This window comes from Polypterus senegalus, chromosome 12, assembly GCF_016835505.1.
Source record: "Polypterus senegalus isolate Bchr_013 chromosome 12, ASM1683550v1, whole genome shotgun sequence".
Classification (NCBI taxonomy): Eukaryota; Metazoa; Chordata; class Cladistia; order Polypteriformes; family Polypteridae; genus Polypterus; species Polypterus senegalus.
The window spans coordinates 15,697,861-15,722,172 of record NC_053165.1 but is presented as its reverse complement, the minus strand read 5'-3'; the positions used below and the strand labels follow the sequence as shown (position 1 = coordinate 15,722,172).

Sequence of the window (24,312 nt, the reverse complement as noted above, 5' to 3'; positions counted from 1 at the left end):
TCTATCTTATCCAAAGATCCTGACTAGACATTGTTCTCCTCCCTTGATAAATGACTCTTAGCCTGGAGAGGTCTTCTCATTCTTCACATCTAAGATGTCTCACTTGAAGGTTTTCCAATGCTGTACCTATCCTGGTGTCTATATAAGAACAGAGAAGTTCAGTTTCTGTATTAACATCTCGCCTGAAGAAGGGGCCTGAGTTGCCTCAAAAGCTGGCATATTGTAATCTTTCTAGTTAGCCAATAACAGGAAGGGGTCATTTTGCTTAACTTCTCACAATATGTTCATAAGTTAGCCAACACAAATTATTCAAAGTTTCTCCAAGTGTTTGAGCACAAATGAAATCATTTTATCTCTTTTCTTCATTCACTTGGTTTCACTCACTGGTGTGTTTTTCCTCCTTGACTTCAGAGGTTCCACGTACTCCGAACACAGGCTCAAGCAGTGCGTTTTTCTCAAGCACAAATGACTTCAGAAGTCGTGATGGATCGCTAGTACCTCTTATCCCAAAAGAATATATCTCCATCAATAGCTTCCAGCCAGAGCTTCTGGAAGAGGTGAAGGATGTACTGATTTCAGCCGAAAAGCTCAAGGTGAATGAGGATCAGATCATTGGCAAAGGTAAGCAACAGGATGCTGATTTTATGTAATATATAACACTGGGCTCATTCTAAATGTGAATAGTGCCTTTACATTGTCCACACTATACATTAAGAACTAAAACCAGGAAAGAATGACAAATTGTATTTTTGTTGTGGTTTAATATTTAACCTCCTATGATGTCTTTGGGTCAAATGTAACCTGTGTGATAAGAAGAGACGTTGTAAACTCAATAAGATTTGGAGAATGACCTCCGGACAAAGATGAAAAGAAAAACGGTCAAAAATTATTCAAAACCGATCACATCAGACAAATACAGTTTGGTTCAATGCGTTTTTATACAAAATGGCCGCCGTAAATGATGTCATCGAGGTTGGCAGAAATGATGTCAAAAGGAAGTGCCGGCAGTGATGTCATCTGTGGATTAGCCGGAAGTGACATCACTGTTCAGGGAACCAGAAGTGATGTCACGGAAGTTGTACACTTTGTTGTTGAAGCCATTTTGTGAACCCGAAAATAAGGCAGAACTATTCTTATTTGTCTTCTTTATTTCTGTTGGCAAAGAGAAAGAGATATCAGTGCACATAACCAACCCCTCACCTTGTGAAGTACCACTCACCTTTGGACTTCCTAATCACGCATGTGTGACACTTGATTTTGTGTTTGAAATTTGTAAAAGCTGTCTAAATTTAATCTATTAATGGATGAAACTTTATGAAACTTATTTACTAAATTTCCCAAAATGAACAAAAATTATTTAAAAAAAAAAATGTAAACAACCCAAAAGGGAAGAATGGAGCGCAAGATCGACAGGCGGATCGGAGCGGCATCCTCAGTGATGTGGGCTCTGCATCGGTCTGTCGTGGTGAAAAAGGAGCTGAGCTGTAAGGCAAAGCTCTTAGTTTACCAGTCGATCTACGTTCCTACCCTCACCTATGGTCATGAACTATGAATAATGATCGAAAGAACGAGATTGCGAATACAAGCGGCTGAAATGAGATTCCTCCACAGGGTGTCTGGGCTTTCCCTTTGTCACGCACGCGCGAGTAGGAGACCGCGGATGGATCTTAACGCACTTCGGAGGACATTCGGCGGCAGGGAATGGCAGGGTACTAACCTTTTTCCTTTGCTTTCTTTCAGAAGAAAAGACGCTCCGCCACCGTAAGCCGCATTTTGCCCGCACTGCGTTACTTCCGCCCTTCCTCCTCCATTGTTCCTGACGTCAGCGATCCCATCTTCCCCCACGGCTCTTCCCAGCATTCCTCCACTTCCGGCCCCTCCCTCATAAAATGGCCGCCGACGCCATGCTTCGGTGTCGTGCAATACATATTTTGTTTGTGTATTTTTTTTGACCTTTTCTGTACTGGAGAATTGTACAGTATACGGGGCCACAAACCCCAAACATTTATGTTGTGTCCTGATTCGTCTTTTACACCTTAAAGATAGGGTGAGAAGCTCAGTCATCCAGGAGTATCATCAGAGTAGAGCCGCTGCTCCTCCGCATCGCGAGGAGTCAGATGAGGTGGCTCAGGCATCTGATCAGGATACCACCTGGACGCCTCCCTGGTGAGGTGTTCTGGGCACGTCCAACCAGAAGGAGGCCCCGGGGAAGACCCAGGACATGCTGGAGGGACTATGTCTCCTGGCTGGCCTGGGAACGCCTCAGGATTCCCCGGGAAGAGCTAGAAGTAGTGGCCAGGGAGAAGGAAGTCTGAGCATCTCTGCTCAAGCTGCTGCCCACGCAACCCGACCTCAGATAAGCAGAAGAGGATGGATGGATGGATAGAACCCAAAAGCTATACAGTTTTTTAAAAAAATCTCTCCTTGCCTTGTTATTTGGGTCAGTTTTATCCCATTTGACAATTAGGGCAAAATCTACCTATCTATTATTGACTTTAATTAATTTAGGGTAATTTGTTCACCACTGAATTAAAAAACATCCTAAATGGAATCAGAAGGCTTTTGGTAAAGGGGCCTCAAATGTCACACTTGTTTACATCTGCTTCACATTTCCTTTGGGTCACTTTTGACCCGCTATTGACTTTAGTGGATTTTACTCTCCATTTAGGATGGCTCTTTTGTTTACAACCCATACAAACATCCTAAATGGCCTTTTTTTAGTTTATAAATCTGAAGAGTTTGAATGTTACTGAAGTGCCCCAAGTTTACAAAGAGTGTCATATTGTTGTACAGCTGCTCCACATTTTGAATGCTGCCAAGTCTTTTATGCACCATTGGCTTCATTCGATTTTACTCTTCATTTTGGGCGGTTTCTTTGTGCACAACTAGTGTTGAATGGAGAAATTTGCCAAAGTTTTTCTCTCTGTGAATATGAGGTGACCTTTTTCATGAAGTATTTTCCAGGACATTTACTGTGCCTATCGGCTTAGATGAACACTTCTGTTTTTATCAGTATATAATTGTCTAAATAACCAAGGAAAACAAAAGTGTCTACCCCTAAAGTAGCTGCTCCTTTCAAAGTTATTTAGAGTCGGCTGTGCTCATCATTAATTCTCAGATTTTGGATACAATTAAGAAAGAAAACTCCAGAGAAAAAGTGAATTAAAAAAAAAAATGGCCAAAGCAAAGGAGGCATTTGGAGATGCAGAAAAAAAAACCAAATGTCCCATGGATAAAATAAATGAAGGTGTTAATCAATTCCAAGGACAGATGGCAGCTAGAAGGAATAGAGAATAGTGTTTCTAAAAACGTTTGTTTGCCCACTTTGGATTCAATCTTCTTTTAGCAAACCTCCGACATAAAGCCATTAGGATCACATTCAACCTGTCACACCACGGACACCAGCAGTTCACTCTTGGTTCGTGTTTTAATTGGCTTGGGTTGGTCCAGAGCAGCGCTTTATCCACAATCTCTGAGATGTAGGAATGGAACATCTCACCTTAATAGTCCTCTGCAATAACTTGATGAAAAAGTGCGATACGACAAAGCAGAACGTTCTTCAGTCTGATTGTGGCTCAGGTTCTGGCAGAGTCAGTCCAGGCCAGTCCATCAGAGTACGTCGAAGTGCGGTCAAGTTAAGCAAGTCAATGGGGGCTTTGGAGAATACCATTGTTCGCATGTTGTATGATTGTGTTAAATTTGTAGGAGCATCACAAATTAAAACTCCATTTCCTGATGATGATGATAAAAATTTTGTTTATATAGCACCTTTCCCTGATGTGGTGGTAGACAGACACTCCCATCCAGGGTTGATCTCTACCTTACACCTGATGGCCTCAAAATCCATACTTCAAGTATAACACGCCAGAAAATAGTATTATAGTTGTCTCTCAGATATTTTTTTTTGCCTTATACAATTTCTTGTATTAGGAACTTGTTAGTTTTCGCATACCCCTTGGGGTCAGAGTGCAAGGTCAGCCATTGTACAGCACCCCTGGAGCAATTACAAGTTAAAGGCCTTGCTCAAGTGCCCAGCAGAGTAGGATCTCTTTTGGCAATGATGGGGATTCGAACCAGCAACCTTCGGGATACCAGCGTAGATCCTTAGCCTCAGAGCCACCACTCCGCCCTAAATCTTTTGAATTGCTTATTTTTACTGCTAGATTCTACCTACAATACATGAAATACGTAATGCAGAAAGATTTGAGATCAAGGTGGCTAAAAGAAAAAAAAAAGGGGATATTTAGGCAAAGTGAACACTCTTGATTATTTTTATATGACAGTATAAAAGCTACCACACTGTTTTGTGTTTTATTTTTTTTTTTTTAAGGCCACTTTGGAATAGTTTACCACGGATCTTACACTGACTCCAACGGAAAGGAAATTCATTGTGCTGTGAAGTCATTAAACAGTGAGTGATTCTTTGTTGTGTTTATAAGTATTCTACGTGATATTACTAAAGTTTATCAGAAATGAATTGTGTCCACAAAAATGTACTGTAATGCCGCCAACACGTTGCATCAGCGTGGGGATGTGTCACCATCAGAATGAGCTGGCATCCGATCATGTAAGTGAGCAGCTTCAGAGGCGGCTGCAGGGAGCCCGGAAAAAATGGATAGCCTGAATTCCAAGTAGTGCGGCAGCAATGAGCTTCCTAAAAGTGCGACGTAAAAAGGGAAAATCAATTGGTACTCACTGTCGATGAACGCTGGTGTGTCTAAAAGTACTTAAGCTTAACCGAAAAGATGAACAGAGATTATTGGTTAGATAAGCTAATATACAGTAGCTTCATAGTGAAAACATTTCCATCAGACTAATGTTGAAAAAAGGCAAATGTCCCTAAAGTTAGAAAGAATGTAAACCTTTCTCTCATTTATGAAAGAAGCTTGCTCAGAAAATTTCTGATGAGAAATGAACACGTTGTGTGAACACGAAAGCAAGACTTTGGAACTGTTGGGCAACAATGGCTACCACTGAGCCATTGAGTTCACATCGATTAAAGTCTCGCTCTGTCTGTCTATCATATACATATACTGTATATGGTGTGCTTATATAAAGCATATATCATTTAGTTATTACCTTAATAAATGGATCTGTGTCTGTGTGCCAGTTTGTTTGCTATGTCACTGTCATTCCAAACGATGGTGCATCACAAACATTTTTAGTAATGAAATGCTTTGGATTTGTCATTCCAACACATGGCACATAACAAGTATTAACTGCTTTTATGAACCTCATACCAAATGACATATAACAGAGACAGATGCATTGCCTGGCACCCTGCAAGCAGTGGTTTTTATAGCTATTTCTTATATCTCATTAGACTATCTATCTATCTAGTCTTACATTTCTGTCTTTTGTATAGTGTCTTTCAAAACAATCAGCCTACCCACCTACCCATACACAGGCAGCCCCCGGGTTACGTACGAGATAGGGGCTGTAGGTTTGTACTTTAGTTGAATTTGTATGTAAGTCAGAACAGGTACATTATTTTAATAAATGCTATTGTTGACCGACTGTAACTAAGTGCTCTGCCATTGAATGATGGAGTTTCACTTCTCTCTGACCTTTTTATTATTTCTACTTTATTTTCAATGGTGATGTTTTTTCTCGTTTTTACTGTATCACCAGCACTTGCATCAGATTTGCGTTTCAGAGACATTCTTGAAGGGTGAAGACAAAAGATTAAGATGAGCTCTTCTGCACAGCACTGGACACGCTATCACAGCAGGAAGGCACCCGTCGTCAACACGTCTGATCTATAGGGTGGTCCAGATCTAATTATGCAATTTTCATTACACTATAACTTATTCAGTTTATTACATAGATAATCACCCGAAAAATCCCGGACCATCGAGAAGTGTGCGAACTGATGACATGAAGAATCGTCTTTGTGCCGAACTGGAATCGTCCCCGCATAAATCAAAGTCATCCAGACAATCTGGATCTGCATAATTAGATCTGGACCACTCTGTACTGACAAGAGACAACTTCTTGCTATGTGCGTGACAGTACGAGCAGGCTTGCTATTGAGAATGAATGGGGGCAGTGAGGGGCAGTTCATCACCAGCCCACCTCATAGTCACCTCCACTACAGTGTGTTGCCTGCAGCTTCCTCCCACCACTGCCCCCATTCAACAGGCAGTCATCCAAGGCACACTACAATGCTACCCCCCACTGCCCTGTTCGCCCTCAATGGCCTCCGTTCAGCCACAACCGGGTCACCGCTTGCAGCATTACCAGCCGCCCACCTAGAACGAACGGGCAGCCGTGTGTGGTGGGCGGGCAGTGAAACCGCTTGCCACCAGGAGCTGCCCAAGGGACACTACACTGCACGAGCAGCGAAATCGCCCCCCTCCAGCCTCCGCTTGCAGCATCCCCAGGCCGAAGATGTCCGAGTGGCAGTTACTGAGGCGCATGCGTCGCAGCTGCGGCCTGGTTCATATGTCATAGGTCAGATGTCCGTAACCTGTGTGTATATATATATATATATATATGTATCTATATATCTCTATCTCTATATATATATATATATATATATATATATATATATATATATATATATATATATATATATATATATATATATATATATATATATATACACACATACACAGTGGTGGACGGCCGAGTCTCAATACCTCTCCCGGGGACGCTTGATGGCAGCCTCCCTATCTGACGATGATGCCTTAGCTTCCCGCAAGGCTCCATGGGAGATGGAGTTCTCCACAGCCCTGTTGGGATTGGGTGCTGCATGGGTCCCTGAGCCCGACTGGACGAGTCTGCAGCCGCACCCGGAAACAGGTGATCTTCCGGGTGGGCTATAAAAGGAGCCAGCAACCACCACTCAGTGGCCAGCGTTGGGAGGAGGATGAAGCTTGACGTGAGGAGTGGTGGTGCCAGAAGGGAGGGTTGTGTGTTGCTTGTGTTATCTGGATTGTGTTGTGACTGTGGGATTCACGGGGAGACATGCCCCACAGGTGAAGAAAGTAAAGGTTTTCTTTGTGTTTAAGAGCGCCTTATATTATGGGGGAGAGCCGGGCTTCAGCTCCCCCTGGCAGCATCCACAGAACCCAACAGGGCTGTGCCAACAAATTGTAATTCCCATACAGCCCTGTGGGAATCCTAGACACTGTTGCAATCCAGGGGGGCTGCCAAGTAGCAGCTTGAGGAAGATAATGCCCATCAAAATCCATCTCCCACTGCTGTCCCTCACTATATATATATATATATATATATATATATATATACTGTGTGTGTATGTGTTTATATATACTGTATATATCTCGAAACGGAAATTCCGTATGACCACAGAACATATTATAATACACTACGTGTGAATGACTGTCCATACTTCTCCCACGGTCAGTAATATGTAGCGTGTTCTCGAACAGTGTAACTACCACTTACATTTTATGTCAAATGTCATTGAGGCGACAATCTTGACAAATCCCACTCATCCCTGCGGACATGCCATTTGACTTTAAAAGGTTACATTTTCCGGTCCGCCTTTCATTTGCAATTACAATAAATAGAGCACAAGGCCAATCACTTAAAGTTGTAGGAATCAATTGAGAAAATCCATGCTTCTCCCACGGTCAGTTATATTTAGCGTGTTCTCGGGTGGGTACACCAAAAAATGTATACCTTTATGCACCTAATGGGCAAACAAAAAATGTAGTTTACCCGAAAGCACTGCAGTAGTACTCAATGTATCTTTACTTCTTAAATGTTAATGTATGCTTCTTATATGTTGTTCAAATTCTTTTATCAAAATGTTTTACTGTTTAATAATGCATATTTATATATCAATTTGCTTCTTATATATTACTTCATAGTCTCATATGATAATGATGTTAATAATGTTGTTTGTATTGATTTCTACATTATTGTAAATGCTCTTTATTTGTTGAAAAATAAATAAATACCCCAATCATGAGAAGGGTAATGCAGGCCTGGAGCCTAACCCAGTAAACACAAGTGCAAGAGGAATGCATTCACACACACGCACTCCCACTAGGTATATCACTTTTTATTTTTGTCTGTTATCTATCTGTCTGTCTATCTATCTATTAAAATGCATGTATAAATATATTAGAAAAAATGTTGAAAACTGATTAAAGATGCATCAAGTGTGCAGTCTTGTGTGTAGCCTGAGGCTGTGTATTCTCGCCCCTTTAGGGATCACGGATGTGGAGGAGGCCGAGCAGTTCCTCAGGGAAGGCATTATCATGAAAGAATTCCATCACGTCAATGTCCTCTCTTTGTTGGGAGTGTGTCTGCCGAATGAAGGGCTCCCCCTGGTGGTTCTTCCTTACATGAAGCATGGAGATTTACGCCACTTCATCCGATCAGATAAAAGGGTAAGACTAAACATAAATGTATAAAAACTAATAAACAGTCTTTTGTAATTGTAGTCTGTGATTTTTCCTAATGCAATACATAACTAGTTCAAGACTTTCCCTTATACCCGTCTATTACAGATTTTCACTACTTTTTAAGATAGGGTGGTAATTTGGCTTATTTGAACACTTAAAGCTCCCCCTCGTGCTCTAATGTCTTGTTCTCACACTCCTCCCTGCCCTTCTCGTCCTTTACAAAGTCTGTGAGGTGCTTTTGCTTTTTGACAGTAAACTTTGAATCTCACATCTTCACTGTCACAGATATAAGATGGGCTCAAGTTAAAGAAATGTTCAGGACTATACCACTGACAGCTACATTGTTTTTAATATGACATATCAACCATTATGTTTTGTTCTACACAGAATCCTACGGTAAAAGACTTAATTGGCTTTGGGCTGCAAGTTGCCAGAGGAATGGAGTACTTGGCACAAAAGAAGTTTGTACACAGAGACCTCGCTGCAAGAAACTGCATGTGAGTGACCTCCAAAATGACACTCTATACTCTACAAGGGGGCTGTATTTGTGGCAGGAGCTCATGTTACTTCATAATGGTTGTATTCAAACAAATCTGTCAGTTTTTGGTAAATGAATCAGGCCCTCAGGCTTGGGTTGTCTTCAAATGGCAGGTCTTTGACTTTACAGCTTGTGCCTTTCATTCATCGACGTGAACACAATATATCTGCCTAGCTCTGTTATTTGTATTTTTACTCAAATGTATATTCACAAAATTAAAGTTAGTTCTTTAATGTTTGCATACTGTCACGTAATCTTTGTGTTAAACCATCTAAGGTTTCATTTTTAGTATTCTATTCTACTTGAGCTTTTCATAAGGTAGTCTAAAAATGTATTTATTAGGTTTATTAGAAACCCGTACTTGATTGATTGATAGATAGACAGTGTGACAGTAGGGGGCACTATCGCTCCCTTGAACCCTCAGGTACCACACCAAACACTAGATAGATAGATAGATACTTTATTAATCCCAAGGGGAAATTCACATAATCCAGCAGCAGTATACTGATACAAAGAAACAATATTAAATTAAATAGTAATAAAAATGAAAAGAATTAAAATAAAATTAATGTTCGCATTTACTCCCCCGGGTGGAATTGAAGAGTCGCATAGTGTGGGGGAGGAACGATCTCCTCAGTCTGTCAGTGGTGCAGGACGGTGACAAAAGTCTGTCACTGAAGCTACTCCTCTGCCTGGAGATGACACTGTTAAGTGGATGCAGTGGATTCTTCATGATTGACAGGAGTTTGCTTAGTGCCCGTCGCTCTGCCACAGATGTTAAACTGTCCAACTTTAATCCTACAATGGAGCCTGCCTTCTTAACAAGTTTGTCCAGGCGTGAGGCGTCTTTCATCTTTATGCTGCCACCCCAGCACACCACCACATAGAAGAGAGCGCTCACCACAACCGTCTGGTAGAACATCTGCAGCATCTTACTGCAGATGTTGAAGGATGCCAACCTTCTCAAAAAGTATAGTCTGCTCTGACCTTTCTTACATAGAGCATCAGTATTGGCAGTCCAGTCCAATTTGTCATCCAGCTGCACTCCCAGATATTTATAGGTCTGCACCCTCTGCACACAGTCACCTCTGATGATCACAGGGTCCACGAGGGGCCTGGGCCTCCTAAAATCCACCACCAGCTCCTTGGTCTTGTTGGTGTTAAGGTGTAAGTGGTTTGAGTCGCACCATTTAACAAATTCCATGATTAACTTTCTGTACTCCTCCTCCTGCCCACTCCTGATGCAGTAGGTAAAAGTCCAATAATTCTTATTTTTATTATAATAATTACATGCACCAAGCCCCCTCCATTAATTACTACAATAATTAATACAATAAACAATCCTCCAACTCCCAGACACTTAGCCAGCCTTCCTCCCAGCTCAGCTCATCGTCTGGGAGTTCCCATGGTCCTTTTATATCTCCTGACCCGGAAGTGAATCCACCCTACAGTCCATGAGATTCCTTATCACTTCCGGGTCAGATACAAAGTCCTTTTCTTCACCCCGGAAGCACGTCGCTCCTACTGTTCATGTGACCAGGAAGTACTTCCGGGTTATAGGGCACGTAGCACTCCCCAAACCCCCCCATAGCGGCTCCTGGTGGTCCCCATGGTATCCAGCAGGGCTGTTTATAAAAACTACAAGGTCCATGAGGCTCTGCTAGAATTCGGGGAACCTCCAAGCCGCTGGGAGGGCTCCATCTGGCGGCTTGGAGGTGTGGTCTGGAATATATAGCCGGCCATCCTTCACAACAGATAAATGTGAAAGGCACTATATAACAGATAGATAGTGGGGTGTATGGCCGGGGCCCTTGCCCGACCAGGACACCTCCACACTGGAAGGACCTGGGGAGGGAGCATATCCAGATCTTTACCTCCCCTGGAGAGCTAGGTGGCAGCCCCCCAGGGTTGCAGAAGTGCCTCGGAGAAGGGAGTTGGAGTTTGATACAGCCCTTTTGGGACTACCAAGAGGTGCTGCTGCTGAGTCCTTCTTGGCAGCTCTTCCACCCTCCCACACCCAGAAGTGCTGCTGGAAATGCGTCAACGAGCCCAGGTGCTCTACAAAAGGAGCCAGTCACTGCCACTCAATGGCGGGAGTCGGGAAGAAGAGGACAAAGTCTGAGGAGGAGTGGAGGTGGAAGGGACTGTAAAAATCCAGGCGCACCCTGGTGGTGGCCACGGGCCCCAGCAGGGTTGAGCTTCCATGCTCATGACCTGTGGCCTTGCTGGAAACCAAGGGGGTTTCCCTCTGTTGGTCCGGGGAAGAAAAGGTCTTGAAAATAAACCCCCAGTCCTACCATACTTGGCCCATCCTGGCCGACTAAGGGCTCTGGCTGTCTGTCACAATAGATAGATATGAAAGGCACTATATACTGTAATAGATAGATGAAGAGATGGATGTGAAAGGCACTATGTAATGGACTAATATATATAAAGTGCACTATATAATAGAAGGATATGAAAGGGACTGTTTAATGGACTGATATATATAAAGTGCAGTTTACGATAGGCAGATAGTAAAGACACTATATTAAGATAGATATGAAAAATGTCCAAACGAATAGACAGATAGAAATGAAAGCTACTCTATCCGATAGATTCATATATATATCAAAGATGCTATAAAAGGTGATCCACAGTAGAAGAACAGACCGCTGTAGCTGGTTTTTCAGTAAGGATTGCTCTACCCCACGGGCGTCGAACTCCGGTCCTGGAGGGCCACAGTGGCTTGTGGGTTTTCATTCTAGCCATCTTCTTCATTAGTTGCCAGTTTTTGCTGCTAATTAACTTCTTTTGCCTTTCTTTTAATTAACTTTACTCAGGCCCCTTAGTTTTCTCTTTTTGTTAATTAGCAGCCAAACAATAATGAGACAGAAAATGAGCCGCCACATGACCAGCTCACCTGTGCCCATCAGACAAAATCTGAAAATAAAAAAAGGTGAAGGTCTCGGTAAGGTTGATCTCTTGGGTCACCAAAACATTTTGACGGTGTTCTTATGAAAAAAACAGAAAACTCAACAGTTTTGGAAATGTCTGCTGTGACAGAATGAGAGCAGCAACAAGCCATGGAATTAAAGAATGAGTTTAATTAATTAATTAAATTAATCGGCTTCTCTTTAAGAGATTGGTTGGAGTGAAATTGGTTGGAATTTGGAATTTCTAGGTTTAGCTGGTCATCTGTTGGCTCGTTTCACATCTCATTTAATGAAGAAAGGAATAAATTGAGAAGACTGACTCCTTAAAAACAGGGCTATTAAAATGAAGGGAAAAGAAGTGAATTAGCAATGAAAAGGGTTAGAATGAAAACCTGCAGCCACTGTGGCCCTCCAGGCCCGGAGTTTGACACCCCTACTCAATTCAGTCACTTCCTAGGGTGAAAGGACCTTTTCAAGTATTAGAAAATGCTTGTACAGTAATCGATTAGAAGCACATGCAGATCTATGAGGTAGGTTAATAGGTAATGAAAGCATTACATACAGACATAATATAAATCTGACATTTTCTGCATTAATAAATGGACTGGTTTGTATCTGTGTATTTAGTAATTGTGTTCTGCACCTGTACTGACTTGACAGGTTGGATGAGTCCTACACCGTCAAGGTGGCCGATTTTGGGATGGCCAGGGATGTATTTGATAAAGAGTATTACAGCATCCAGAATCACCGAAAGGTCAAGTTACCAGTTAAGTGGATGGCACTCGAAAGTCTACAGACACAGAAATTTACAACAAAGTCAGACGTGGTAAGAAAAATAGTAGCAACATTTGTGTTGCTTATCATGTTTTCATTAATCTTTATTGCTAACACTTCATAAAGATTCTAAAACTACTTAATACAACAGTAAAATTTTATTGTGTGCAAAGTAACATATCACACTCAGTTGTACGGGATGGGTTTTGTTTGTCCCGTCTTTATGGGATCTCTTTTTGAACTAATAACCGTTTTGCAAACTGATCATATTGTCCTCTTGTCATGTTGTTGCTGCATGAGCAGAGATGTCACTTTCTAGGCCTGTTTGATTCGGTGGAGCAACCAACACTACAGCCTCACAGCTCCAGCACCAGCACTCTTAAAAATGACGATGCCCGAGCGGTTCTTCAGAGCGATGCCATAGGGGAACCATCTTTGGTTCTCAGAAGGCCCATCCACATGAAGGTTCCTGAAAGAACCTTTATTTATTTAGATTTCTTAACAGGTTCCATGACTAGATGGTATGAGGTTTGTGAAATACCAACGGGTGATGAATTTAGAAAGGTCCTTCGCTGCATACGGCCACACAGGCTAAATCCGTTTTTTCTTAATCTGTTAGTTTCCAGCTAGGTAAGCTAACATACATTAAACTTTTCAATTTTTACACCACATGTTGGGAAGTGGTTTTAAGGGACAAAGAACTAACTTCATATGCGAAGAATCCTTCCCAGTATGAAACGGTGCTTTGCCAAGCAATGGCTCTATGAGGAACCGCACAACCCAATAAAGAACCATAAAGTGCCATTACAAAACCGGCGTTCTTGGTGACTGATGACTCTGTGTGTAGTTTTCCCGTTATTCCCATGTCTTCTTGGATTTTCAGTTCCTCTGACAACACCCAGCAGATTAACGGGACGGATGTTCCTGGCGATAGGCTGGTTCCTGCCGTTCACCCCATGTCTCTGGCATCGGCTCCAGCTCTCCACGTTTCCACACTGAATTAAGTGAATTCACAAAATTCATAGATTCGATATCCTAAAAAGAAAGCAAAGATGTGTCATTGTTTTTGTGAGACATTTGAACTCCACCTGCCTTGCGTCAGTGATGGAAATTCCCACCGCAGACAATGGCACATTGTAGATCTCAAGGTGGATGGTCTTCTTATGAGTCAGCAGGTCCCAAGCTTTTTTTTTTTTTGTTAAGAACATACCTATAATTGCCTTAAGGAAACATTGGAGTGTATTATTTTTTCCTAGGATACAGCTAAACAGCACTATGATTTCAGTCGTGAGATTTATTTTTGAACAAACTAAGGTGTGTCATGAGTCAAGATTCTCAGGTGCAGATTACAGAATGACAGCCAGCATTGCCAAATTCTTCTCAAACTCTGACATTTATAGAAAGTGACTCATTTCATTCTTTTGCTCTTTGTGTCTCCCATTTAAACACAACACATATCTGTCCACCCATTGCTGCTGCTGCTTCTTTCAGCTGCTTCCATTAGGGATTGCCACAGTGGATCATCTTGTTCCATATCTTTCTGTCTTCTGCATCTTGTTCTGTTACACCAGGGGTGTCCAACTCTGGGCCTGGAGGGCTGCAGTGGCTGCAGGTTTTCATTCTAAGCCTTTTCCTAAACAGTGATCAGTTTTCACTGCTAATTAACTCCTTTTCCCTTCATTTTAATAGCCCTGCTTTTAAAGATTCAGTCCTCTGAATTGATTTGTTTCTTCATTAAATGATAGCCAAACAGAAATGAGAATTGAAACGAGTCAACAGACGACCAGCTAAATTGGGGCTTCAAACTCCGACCAATTTCATTCAAGCTGTTTCTTGATATTAATTAAGCTCATTATTTAATTTCATGACTTTAATTCCATGAATTTCCCAAACTTTTAATTTTCTGTCATCGTCAAAATGTTTTGTTAACTTGAGAGATCAACCTTACTGAGACCTCCACCTTTCTTTATTTTCAGATATTGTGTGATGGGCTCAGGTGAGCTGGTCATGAGGCAACTCATTTTGTGCCTCATTACTGTTTGGCTGCTAATTAAGGAACATGAAACACCTAAGGGTCCTGAGTCACTTTAATTAAAATTTAAGACAAAAGAAGCTAATTAGCAACAAAAACTGGTCACTCATTTAAGAAGATGGTTAGAATGAAAACCTTCATCCACTGCGGCCCACCAAGACCGGAGTTTGACACCCCTGAACTAAGGCAAAATAAGTTAATTAACAGCAATAACAGGTCACTAATGAAGAAGATGGTTAGAATGAAAACCTGCAGCCACTGCGGCCCACCAGGGACCGGAGTTTGACATTCGTGTGTTACACCCACCACCTGCATGTCCTCTCTCAGCACATCCATAAACCACCTTCTCCTCTTCCCTGGCAGCTCTATCCTTAGCACCCTTCTCTCAATATACCCAGCATCTCTCCTCTGCACATGTTCAAACCAACGCAATCTCGCCTTTGTGACTTTGTCTCCAAACCGTCCCACCTAAGCGGACCCCCTAATGTACTCATTTCTAATCCTGTCTGTTCTCGTGACACCCAATGCAAACGTTAACATCTCTAACTCTGCATCGCTAAATCTACTTAATCCAAGTCACAGGTTACTGGAGCCCATTCCAACAACATCTGTTTGACAAATGAAATTTTACTTAAAGTCATCTTATTGGAAAATCTTGGTGGAAAAAAAAATGGCAGTGTGTTAAGCTGTAATTTCTTTTGTTCTGTGCTGATTTTCCTTTATATAACTGCCATAATGGTGTTCCAAGACTTGGGCCCCAGCTTTGACGCTGGGCTCGCTTGTGCAGATTTGGCTCAACATGATGAATTTTTGGACAAGATGGTGTTAATGTTTCATTAGGTTCCATTCCTTGCATGAAGTTTGTATATTTTTCCCATGTTGATGTGGATTCATGTCTGGAGTCTACCACAAACCAACTCCCAAACCCACAGTATAGATCAGGGGTCCTTGATCACGGTCCTGGTGGCTGCAGGTTTTTGTTCCAACCCAGTTGCTTAATAAGAAGAGCTTACTTGTCAAGTGACACTTCTGCTTCATTTTAGTTGTCTCGCTCATTAGGATTTTGAACCCTTATTGCTTATTTTAGTCTTAAATGGCTGTATTCTTGGCTTTTAATAGCTCCTAATTAGCAATAATATGCAAATGACAAAAGAAACCAGCAGTTCTCCGTTTAGCTTGTTTCCATTTACACCGGTGTGTATTTATCGTGCTCTATTTGGTTTAATTCATTGTCGGGCAACCGGTGCGCATTTTCTAGGGGCGCCGTGAAAACTTTTGTAAATATTTTAAATTGATAGTGTTTTTGAACTTTTGGTTGATTAAAAAGATAATGTTTAAAAAATATATATTTTATGTTGGAAAACCAGATAACGGTTAATTAGATTGTTGAATAAACGAATGTATTTATTTTGAATGCACCATTCATCATAATATCAACACCAGCAGTGTCAAAAACACATCTCGTGAGACTTAAAAAGTCTCGTTGTTAGAAGATCTCGCTCACTGTACGGATAGAAGGCGGCGGAGCAAATATAGAACGAGAAAATACGAACGCTACATTTCGGCTCCTGCCGACGAGAGAGTATCGCTGTAGCTGCAGCTCTCACCACTTAATCGTCTGAGTATTACTATGGAAAAATAATCCTTATTTTCGCTCTGACACCGCTGATCAACACAGTAAACTTTGTAAACTCAGTGACCTTTACCAGTTCTTTGTGGCAAAAAACATTTTGTTGTGACGCAAGCATTCAATACTTCCTCAACAATTATCACTTGCTTTTTATTTACGATAATTTTAATTAAACTTTATCTAGAAAAATTCATACATAGCTTATTCTTGTCACGACTTTATTTATGGGCAGTCCCTCAGGTGCTCTGCGAAAGAAAATTTTTGGACTTGGTGCACCGGAACTCGAAAAAGGTTGCCTTTCACTGATTTAATTAAATACTTAGAAGGAAAATGAAGGGAAAAAAGTGAAGGACTGAGAATTGCTCCTCCATTTTAGCCTTCAAATCATTTGAATGATATCCTTAGAAAGGAGAAGAAACTCTAGGATATGACAATGACCTGACATAGCAGAGTTAAAGCACTAACAAGCAATATAATTAAATTATTGGCAAGAAATGCTTTCTAATTAAGCAACCAGCTTAGAACAAAAACCTGCAGCCACCACGGCCCTCCAGGACTGTGACTGAGGACCCCTGGTATAGATACCTTCAGTCAGATTTCCTTGTTCAGATTCCCTTGGCAATAAGTGCAGATGGCTCTTGCTGTGTACACGTTACTACCGGCTTGAATACGAAATGTAGGAAATGGATGGATTAGGTTGCTGTGGGATAAATGCTTGGATTTCATGTATGGGCAGTATAGTGTTGGCACTGCCACCTCACAGATACAGTGACATGGATTCAATTTGCGTGCCCAGTCATTGTCTGTGAAGAGTTTGCTGTCAATGAGTCCATGTTCATTCCAAGATCTCCCACATCCTGCTGTCAGGTTTGTTAGATGAATTGGTGAATCTACTGGGGTAGAAATTTAACATCTTATTAAAGAAAGAAACGTCCCCTAACAGGACAAATAAGTTATCAGGCAGGAGAAAAGCTGCCCATTGTATCTTTTTTTTTTACTCCTCAGTAAAATGCCTTAGAGGGAGTATTCTTCAAAAACTGTCTGTTACAGCCCAGTCAGAATGCTCAGAGAAACAAAGAATGGAGGTTCATTTTATTAACTATTGAATTTACGTACAGTGTTAATCAATACATACATTTTACATTTTAAAATAAAAGTCTGTTATATTCTGGTTCTTCTTATACCTTTGAGTTGAGCCACCACCCTTGAAATTTCTGTGCATATAACAACAGTCCATTCTCGTTCATAGGACATCAGCTTAGTCATCCTTCAGTTCATTTTGCATATTTCATCAACCTTTCTTCTGGTACTTTCTTTATTTACTTAACCATCTGAGTATTTTTCCTAAACCAATTCTTATATTTCAGTGTACATTTTGTTGTTCACTTGACCTTTCTCTGGTTTCCTGGTGCGTCTGAACAGGTTTCTGACATTTATTAAGCCTTTATGCTATTTCTTTAAGATGAGTGATATGTTAGCCTAAAATTATTCTTCCATACGATATGAGTTTGTCTTTGTATGAACTGATAGTCCATCCAGTGCTCATCCCAGGGTAACCTCAGGGTGGACTCACAAGTTCTTGTTTTGTCAATGCTTTTCAGTTATTCAGTGGGTTCAATGACTTTTTTCTCACATCCTCAGTGTTATCTTCTCTAATTGGCAATTCTGTATCAGCTCTCTGTAAGTCTGATTGTGGGTTTGTGTGGGAAGTGGTGCACCATCTTAGATAGACTCTAATCCTTATAACCCTGAGCTGAATAAAAAGGTTTGTTATGTTTGTTACGAATTGCTAAGAATTTCAAAAACAAATGACATCACTTTTCTACATAGTCACCTTCATTTGTGATGCAATTTTCCCATCGTTGTACCAACTTTTAATGCTCAATTACTACTCGTCCTGTCTTCACCGTTTCCAACGAAAATATAAAAGTGCAGAAACCTTTCAAATGTCCCTCATACAGGGTGGTCCAGATCTAATTATGCAGATCCAGATTGTATGGATGACTTTGATTTATGCGAGGATGATTCCGGTTCAGTGCAAAGACGATTCTTCATGTCGTCAGTTCGCAGACTTCTCGATGGTCTAGGAGTTTTTGGGTGATTTTCTATGTAATAAACTTAATAAGTTATAGCGTAATGAAAATTGCATAATTAGATCTGGACCACCCTATATATCTCATGGGCTATAGATGATGCCTTGTAATCTAAATTGAATTGTTTTTTTCTCTGTTTAGTGGTCATATGGTGTGCTGCTTTGGGAACTCCTTACAAGGGGAACGAGTCCCTACCCTGAAGTTGATCCCTACGATATCACCCGCTACCTCTTAAAAGGCAGAAGGCTACCCCAGCCACAGTACTGTCCTGATCCTCTGTAAGTATTTTCTAGATTGAAATTTATCAAAAAATAACATCACCTGATGTTAAGCTATACATGCTCACTCATTGGTCATAGCCATGAGTAAGAGTTTCCCGGTAGTCTGTACATGTGATAGTAATGACCTAATAAAACCCATAAAAGTTAGTAAATGTATCAGTAAGGCTTGTAATCTTTGATGGTTATTCTGTCTCTTTATATAATATGAGTCAAAATATTGGATACTGTGCTCAGTCTGGTTTGGTATGCTAACCACCGAAGTGAAGGGGGGCCAGCTGTTAGGAAACGCTCAACGGCCATCTTAGGGCTCGTTTATACTTCACGCTCAGGACGCAGACTTGCACGCATCATGGCTGCCACGTGAATGAGCGCCACTCCCTCGACCCTCTGCAGTTCACATACCAGGAGAAGGTGGGAGCGGAGGATGCCATCATCTATATGCTACACCGATCCCTCTCCCACTTGGACAGAGGCAGTGGTGCTGTAAGAATTATGTTTCTGGACTTCTCTAGCACCTTCAACACCATCCAACCTCTGCTCCTTAGGGACAAGCTGACAGAGATGAGAGTAGATTCATACCTGGTGGCATCAGTGGACTATCTTACAGACAGACCTCAGTATGTGCGTCTCGGGAACTGCAGGTCTGACATTGTGGTCAGCAATACAGGGGCGCCGCAGGGGACTGGACTTTCTCCGGTCCTGTTCAGCCAACATACATCAGACTTCCAATACGACTTGGAGTCCTGCCACGTGCAAAAGTTCACTGACGACATGGCTATCGTGGGCTGCATCAGGAGTGGGCAGGAGTACAGGAAGCTAATCAAAGATTGTGTTAAATGGTGCGACTCAAACCACTTACACCTGAACACCAGCAAGACCAAAGAACTGGTGGTGGATTTTAGGAGGCCCAGGCCCCTCATGGACCCCGTGATCATCGGAGGTGACTGTGTGTAGAGGGTGCAGACCTATAAATACCTGGGAGTGCAGCTGGATAACAAATTGGACTGGACTGCCAATACTGATGTTCTGTGTAAGAGAGGACAGAGCCGACTATACTTTCTGAGAAGGTTGGCATCCTTCAACATCTGCAATAAGATGCTACAGATGTTCTATCGGACGGTTGTGGCGAGTGCCCTCATCTACGTGGTGGTGTACTGGGGAGGCAGCATAAAGATGGACGCCTCACGCCTGGACAAACTTGTTAAGAAGGCAGGCTTTATTGTAGGAGTAAAGTTGGACAGTTTAACATCTGTAGCAGAGCGACGGCGCTGAGCAAACTCCTGTCAATCATGGAGAATCCACTGCATCCACTGAACAGGATCATCTCCAGACAGAGGAGCAGCTTCAATGACAGACTTTTGTCACCATCCTGCTCCACTGACAGACTGAGGAGACCCCACACTATGCGACTCTTCAATTCCACCTGGGGGAGTAAACGCTAACATTACTCAAAGTTATTGTCTGCTTTTACCTGCATTGTTATCACTCTTTAATTTAATATTGTTTCTTTGTATCAGTATACTGCTGCTGGATTATGTGAATTTCCCCTTGGGATTAATAAAGTATCTATCTATCTATTTGACACGTCCTCTGAGCAGGTCCTCAGAAATTAACGCGACGCATGCGCGAGTTGAAGTACCAGCAAAAAGTCGGTGGGTGCGGTTTGCTAAAAGTTGGAATGTGACGTCAGAGTCTCTGGTTACAATCTACATGTGACAGAAAGCTGCTTTGAGGATCCTACGGGATCGATGTGCGCGCTTCGATGTTTCATGAATGGTTCGATGTGGTGAAGCAAAATGCCGACATACAAATGCATCCGTGGTGCTTTTATATTCAAGCGTCGCATGTTCCCGATCGTAATGACACGATACATTTTAAAAGTCTCGCATACCAACTTTTGTATTGTCTTTTTTTTTCTGGGGCTTCCTCCTGACCTGACAGTAGCGGCAAACAGCAATAGATATTCCAACTCTCTGCACATTTGGGAATCCTTAGATTTATACTTGATATCACTTACATGATGAAATGCATTAAAGTATTTATGTTACATTTTACAGATAAATCGTTAATTTCATTTAAATAATGAATACTGTTTCTCCTCGTGTCTGCGTGGGTTTCCTCTGGGTGCTCTGGTTTCCTCCCACAGTTGAAAGACATGCAGGTTAGGTGGATTGGTGATTCTAAATTGGCCCTGGTGTGTGGGGGTGTTTGTGTGTGTCCTGCGGTGGGTTGGCACCCTGCCCAGGATTGGTTCCTGCCTTGTGTTGGCTGGGATTGGCTCCGGCAGACCCCCGTGACCCTGTATTCGTATTCAGCGGGTTAGGAAATGGATGGATGGATACTGTTTCTCCTCGTGTCTGTGTGGGTTTCCTCTGGGTACTCTGGTTTCCTCCCACAGTCGAAAGACATGCAGGTTAGGTGCATTGGTGATCCTAAATTGTACCTAGTGTGTGCTTGGTGTGTGGGGTATGTGCCCTGCCTTGCACCCTGTGCTGGCTGGGATTGGCTCCAGCAGACCCCTGTGACCCTGTGGTTAGGATATAGCGGGTTGGATAATGGATGTATGGATAATGAATACTGTTAATGATTACACACATGGGGGTGACACGGTGGCGGAGTGGTAGTAGGGAGTCACGTCACTGGTTTTCCCTGCCTGGACTTGACGTGTTTTCCTGCTGGGTTTTCACACTGTGCTCCGGTTTCCTTCCAAAGACATGCAGGTTTAGTGACACTAAAATGACGCCAGTGTGTGTGCGAGTGCTTGTATTCACCTTGCGATGAGCTGATGCCCTGTGTAGTGATTGTTTCTGCCTCGTGCCCAATGCTTGCTGGAATGGACACATCCCTGGATTGGTGGATTTGATCATTAAACATCGTTTTCAGAGATATTGCAGTAAGGTGTCATCAGAATTTAATGGCTGTTCCAGGCAGTTCACAACACCGCAAAGCCAAACCTGTTCTCACCGTGAGGATATCTTGCACTGCCACCTAGTGGATTCTTCCAGATTTACATAAAGTACGTGTGTAAGAATAAATAGTAAAACGCCGACGTAGCAGGCGCGTGTGTCACGTCACGTGAAGTATAAACCTGGCCTTACACTCTTTACTTCCTTTAGCTCATCAGGCTAAGTTCTTCATTTTTCTGCTTTGTGGTGGGATGTTCAGTACCAGACTCTAAGCTCGAGTCCATGAGTGAGTGAAGGGGATTACCTTTTAGAGCTAAGAGAGATCGAGAGAGAGGTTAGGAGCCTGCACTGATACCGCATATTGCTGCAGATTTGAAAATGTTATAAAGACACTTTGAAGCTATCTGAACAAACCCGTCCATAATGAGTTGGCTTCTAATTTTTTTACTTTCTGCCTACTCAAGATAACCGATTTTTTCCTTTTTTGTTCCCACTGTAGGTTCACCACAATGCTACAATGCTGGAATCCTATTCCTGAGCGGAGGCCGACGTTTGCTGAGCTCATAGATGAGGTGCAGCAGATCATGTTCAGCTTAGATGGCGAGCACTACATCAACCTCCGAGTGACCTACGTCAACCTGGATCAGCCGCTGCCGTACCCCGCTGTGGAGGAGTCTGCAGACGAGCTGGATTCGGACTCTTCTTCCTTGTAGATTTCAGGAATCATTCAATGTTTGCCTAATACGAGGGGGCAAAAGGCACAATTTAATTTCCCCTGTTTTTTGGGGGAGTCGATTTTGTGGCAAAATGCAACATATAGATGTTATTTGCCAAACAAATGACTACTCATAAAAACTAGGACATTTTGATAAAAAAATGGCTGTTCACAAAGCACTCCAAGGAAAGTTCACATAAGGTTTAAGCAGTTTCGGTTGGGGTTTATCATCAGCAAGACAAGCATTCCGGCACATGAAATTAGGAGCAAGATCTGACTTGCAGTGCACACTCCCTGACAAAACAAATCTGTTCGTTTTTAATGGAGGTGAGGTTGCCATGTTCCTCTATCTGGCCTGTGAGTCATAGGAAGAATTGAATCGTATGACACTCTTTATGTACCACATAGTATAATATCCTAGGCCCCACACACACACACACACACACACGTCTCATGTCCTGTTATCACATGTCTTCTTTCTCCTAATAAACTTGATGATTTTAAATAAAATATACATAGGATTGGATTAGTGTGCCTTACTGTGGCCCTTTACTTCTAGGCATTGCCGAGAAGTGGTGATGTTCATTCTAGTCTCTAACTTATTGTTTAATTTACATTTTTTCTGTTTAACATCATCATTAATTACGTAGTATTCCTTGTTGACTATACAAGGTTAGTTAGATGGCACATTACAAACATTTTTAGTAATAAAATGCACTGCATTTGTCATTCCAACCGCAGGTGTGTCACAAACATTAACACTCCTTTTACGAATCCCACACCAAATTTCTGTAATGCATGCATTTTTAATTTCAACAGATGGTGTTGTGTCTGCCATTCTGACAGATGGCACATCAAACATTTTTAGTAATAAAATGCACTGCATTTGTCATTCCAACCAAACATTGACACTGCTTTTATGAATCCCATTCCAAATGGCATATAGCAGAGTCATCATCTTTGCATAGTGCACTGCAAACGTTAATGCTGAGGTCTGCATTGATTATTTAGATTTCAACCTGTCTTAAGTGCGTAGCACAGCTAGTTATTACTATATTGACATAACTAGCTGTCCTACCTGTCGTAAGACGAATTGAAATGTAAGTAATCAATGTAGTGATCAATAATTAAGTAAAAAGTAATCAGTAGTAAGTAATCAATGTAATCAGCATTAACATTTGCAGGGCACCATTCCTTTTGTAATATGGTTAGTAATGCACATAGTAATAGAATGCATGGCATTTGTCATTCCAACAGATGGTATATCCACCTTAAGTGTCTGTGTGTCTGCCTGTGTGTCCATCCATTTAATGTGTCTCTGTGATTGCAACAGATGGCACATCACAAACATTTTTAGTAATAAAATACACTGCGTTTGTCATTCCAACAGATGGCACATCACAAACATTTGTAGTAATAAAATACACTGCGTTTGTCATTCCAACAGATGGCACATCACAAACATTTTAGGTAATGAAATGCACTGCGTTTGTCATTCCAACAGATGGCACATCACAAACATTTTAGTAATAAAATACACTGCGTTTGTCATTGCAACAGATGGCACATCACAAACATTTTTAGTAATAAAATACACTGCGTTTGTCATTCCAACAGATGGCACATCACAAACATTTTTAGTAATAAAATACACTGCGTTTCACACAATCACAAATATCTAATACCAAATGACATATAACGGAGACATTTGTATTGCATGGTGCACTGCAAACGTTAATGCTGAGGTTATTCTGTTGATTACTTAGATTTCAGCCCGTCCTAGTTATTATATTTATATCAAGCCAGTACGCTTTTATATAATCTAGTATTGAAACTGTTAATCAGTTTTCATAGAACTCCATTTGTAAAACTAGTCTAAAGCCGGAATGTTCACGTTTTTGGTTTCTTGTAATGTCAAAACGAGAAGCGCAGGGGATGTCAGGCTCACAGCTATTGCTGCAAACAGTGATTAATGCTCAGGATGCAACAGAACTTTATTTATTTATTAAAAAAAATCTTAAAACTTTTATGCTTAATTTATTTTTCAAGC

General features: G+C 41.6%; 1 protein-coding gene across 3 annotated transcripts in view; it reads left to right on the top strand.

Moving 5' to 3' along the window:
• Positions 1-23,018, top strand: part of LOC120540350 (macrophage-stimulating protein receptor-like) — a 115,422-nt gene extending 92,404 nt beyond the window's left edge. For 2 of the 3 annotated variants that reach the window (XM_039771028.1, XM_039771029.1), the window contains 7 exons: positions 412-621; positions 4,331-4,411; positions 8,182-8,363; positions 8,766-8,875; positions 12,492-12,657; positions 18,502-18,638; positions 22,047-23,018. In XM_039771028.1, the coding sequence (XP_039626962.1) occupies positions 412-621; positions 4,331-4,411; positions 8,182-8,363; positions 8,766-8,875; positions 12,492-12,657; positions 18,502-18,638; positions 22,047-22,260 (1,100 nt within the window). In that variant the 3' untranslated portion in view covers positions 22,261-23,018. Of the gene's footprint in view, positions 1-411; positions 622-1,740; positions 1,860-4,330; positions 4,412-8,181; positions 8,364-8,765; positions 8,876-12,491; positions 12,658-18,501; positions 18,639-22,046 lie in introns of those variants that run through there. The other variant, XM_039771030.1, reaches the window with a different exon arrangement.
• The last annotated feature ends 1,294 nt before the right edge of the window (positions 23,019-24,312 follow it).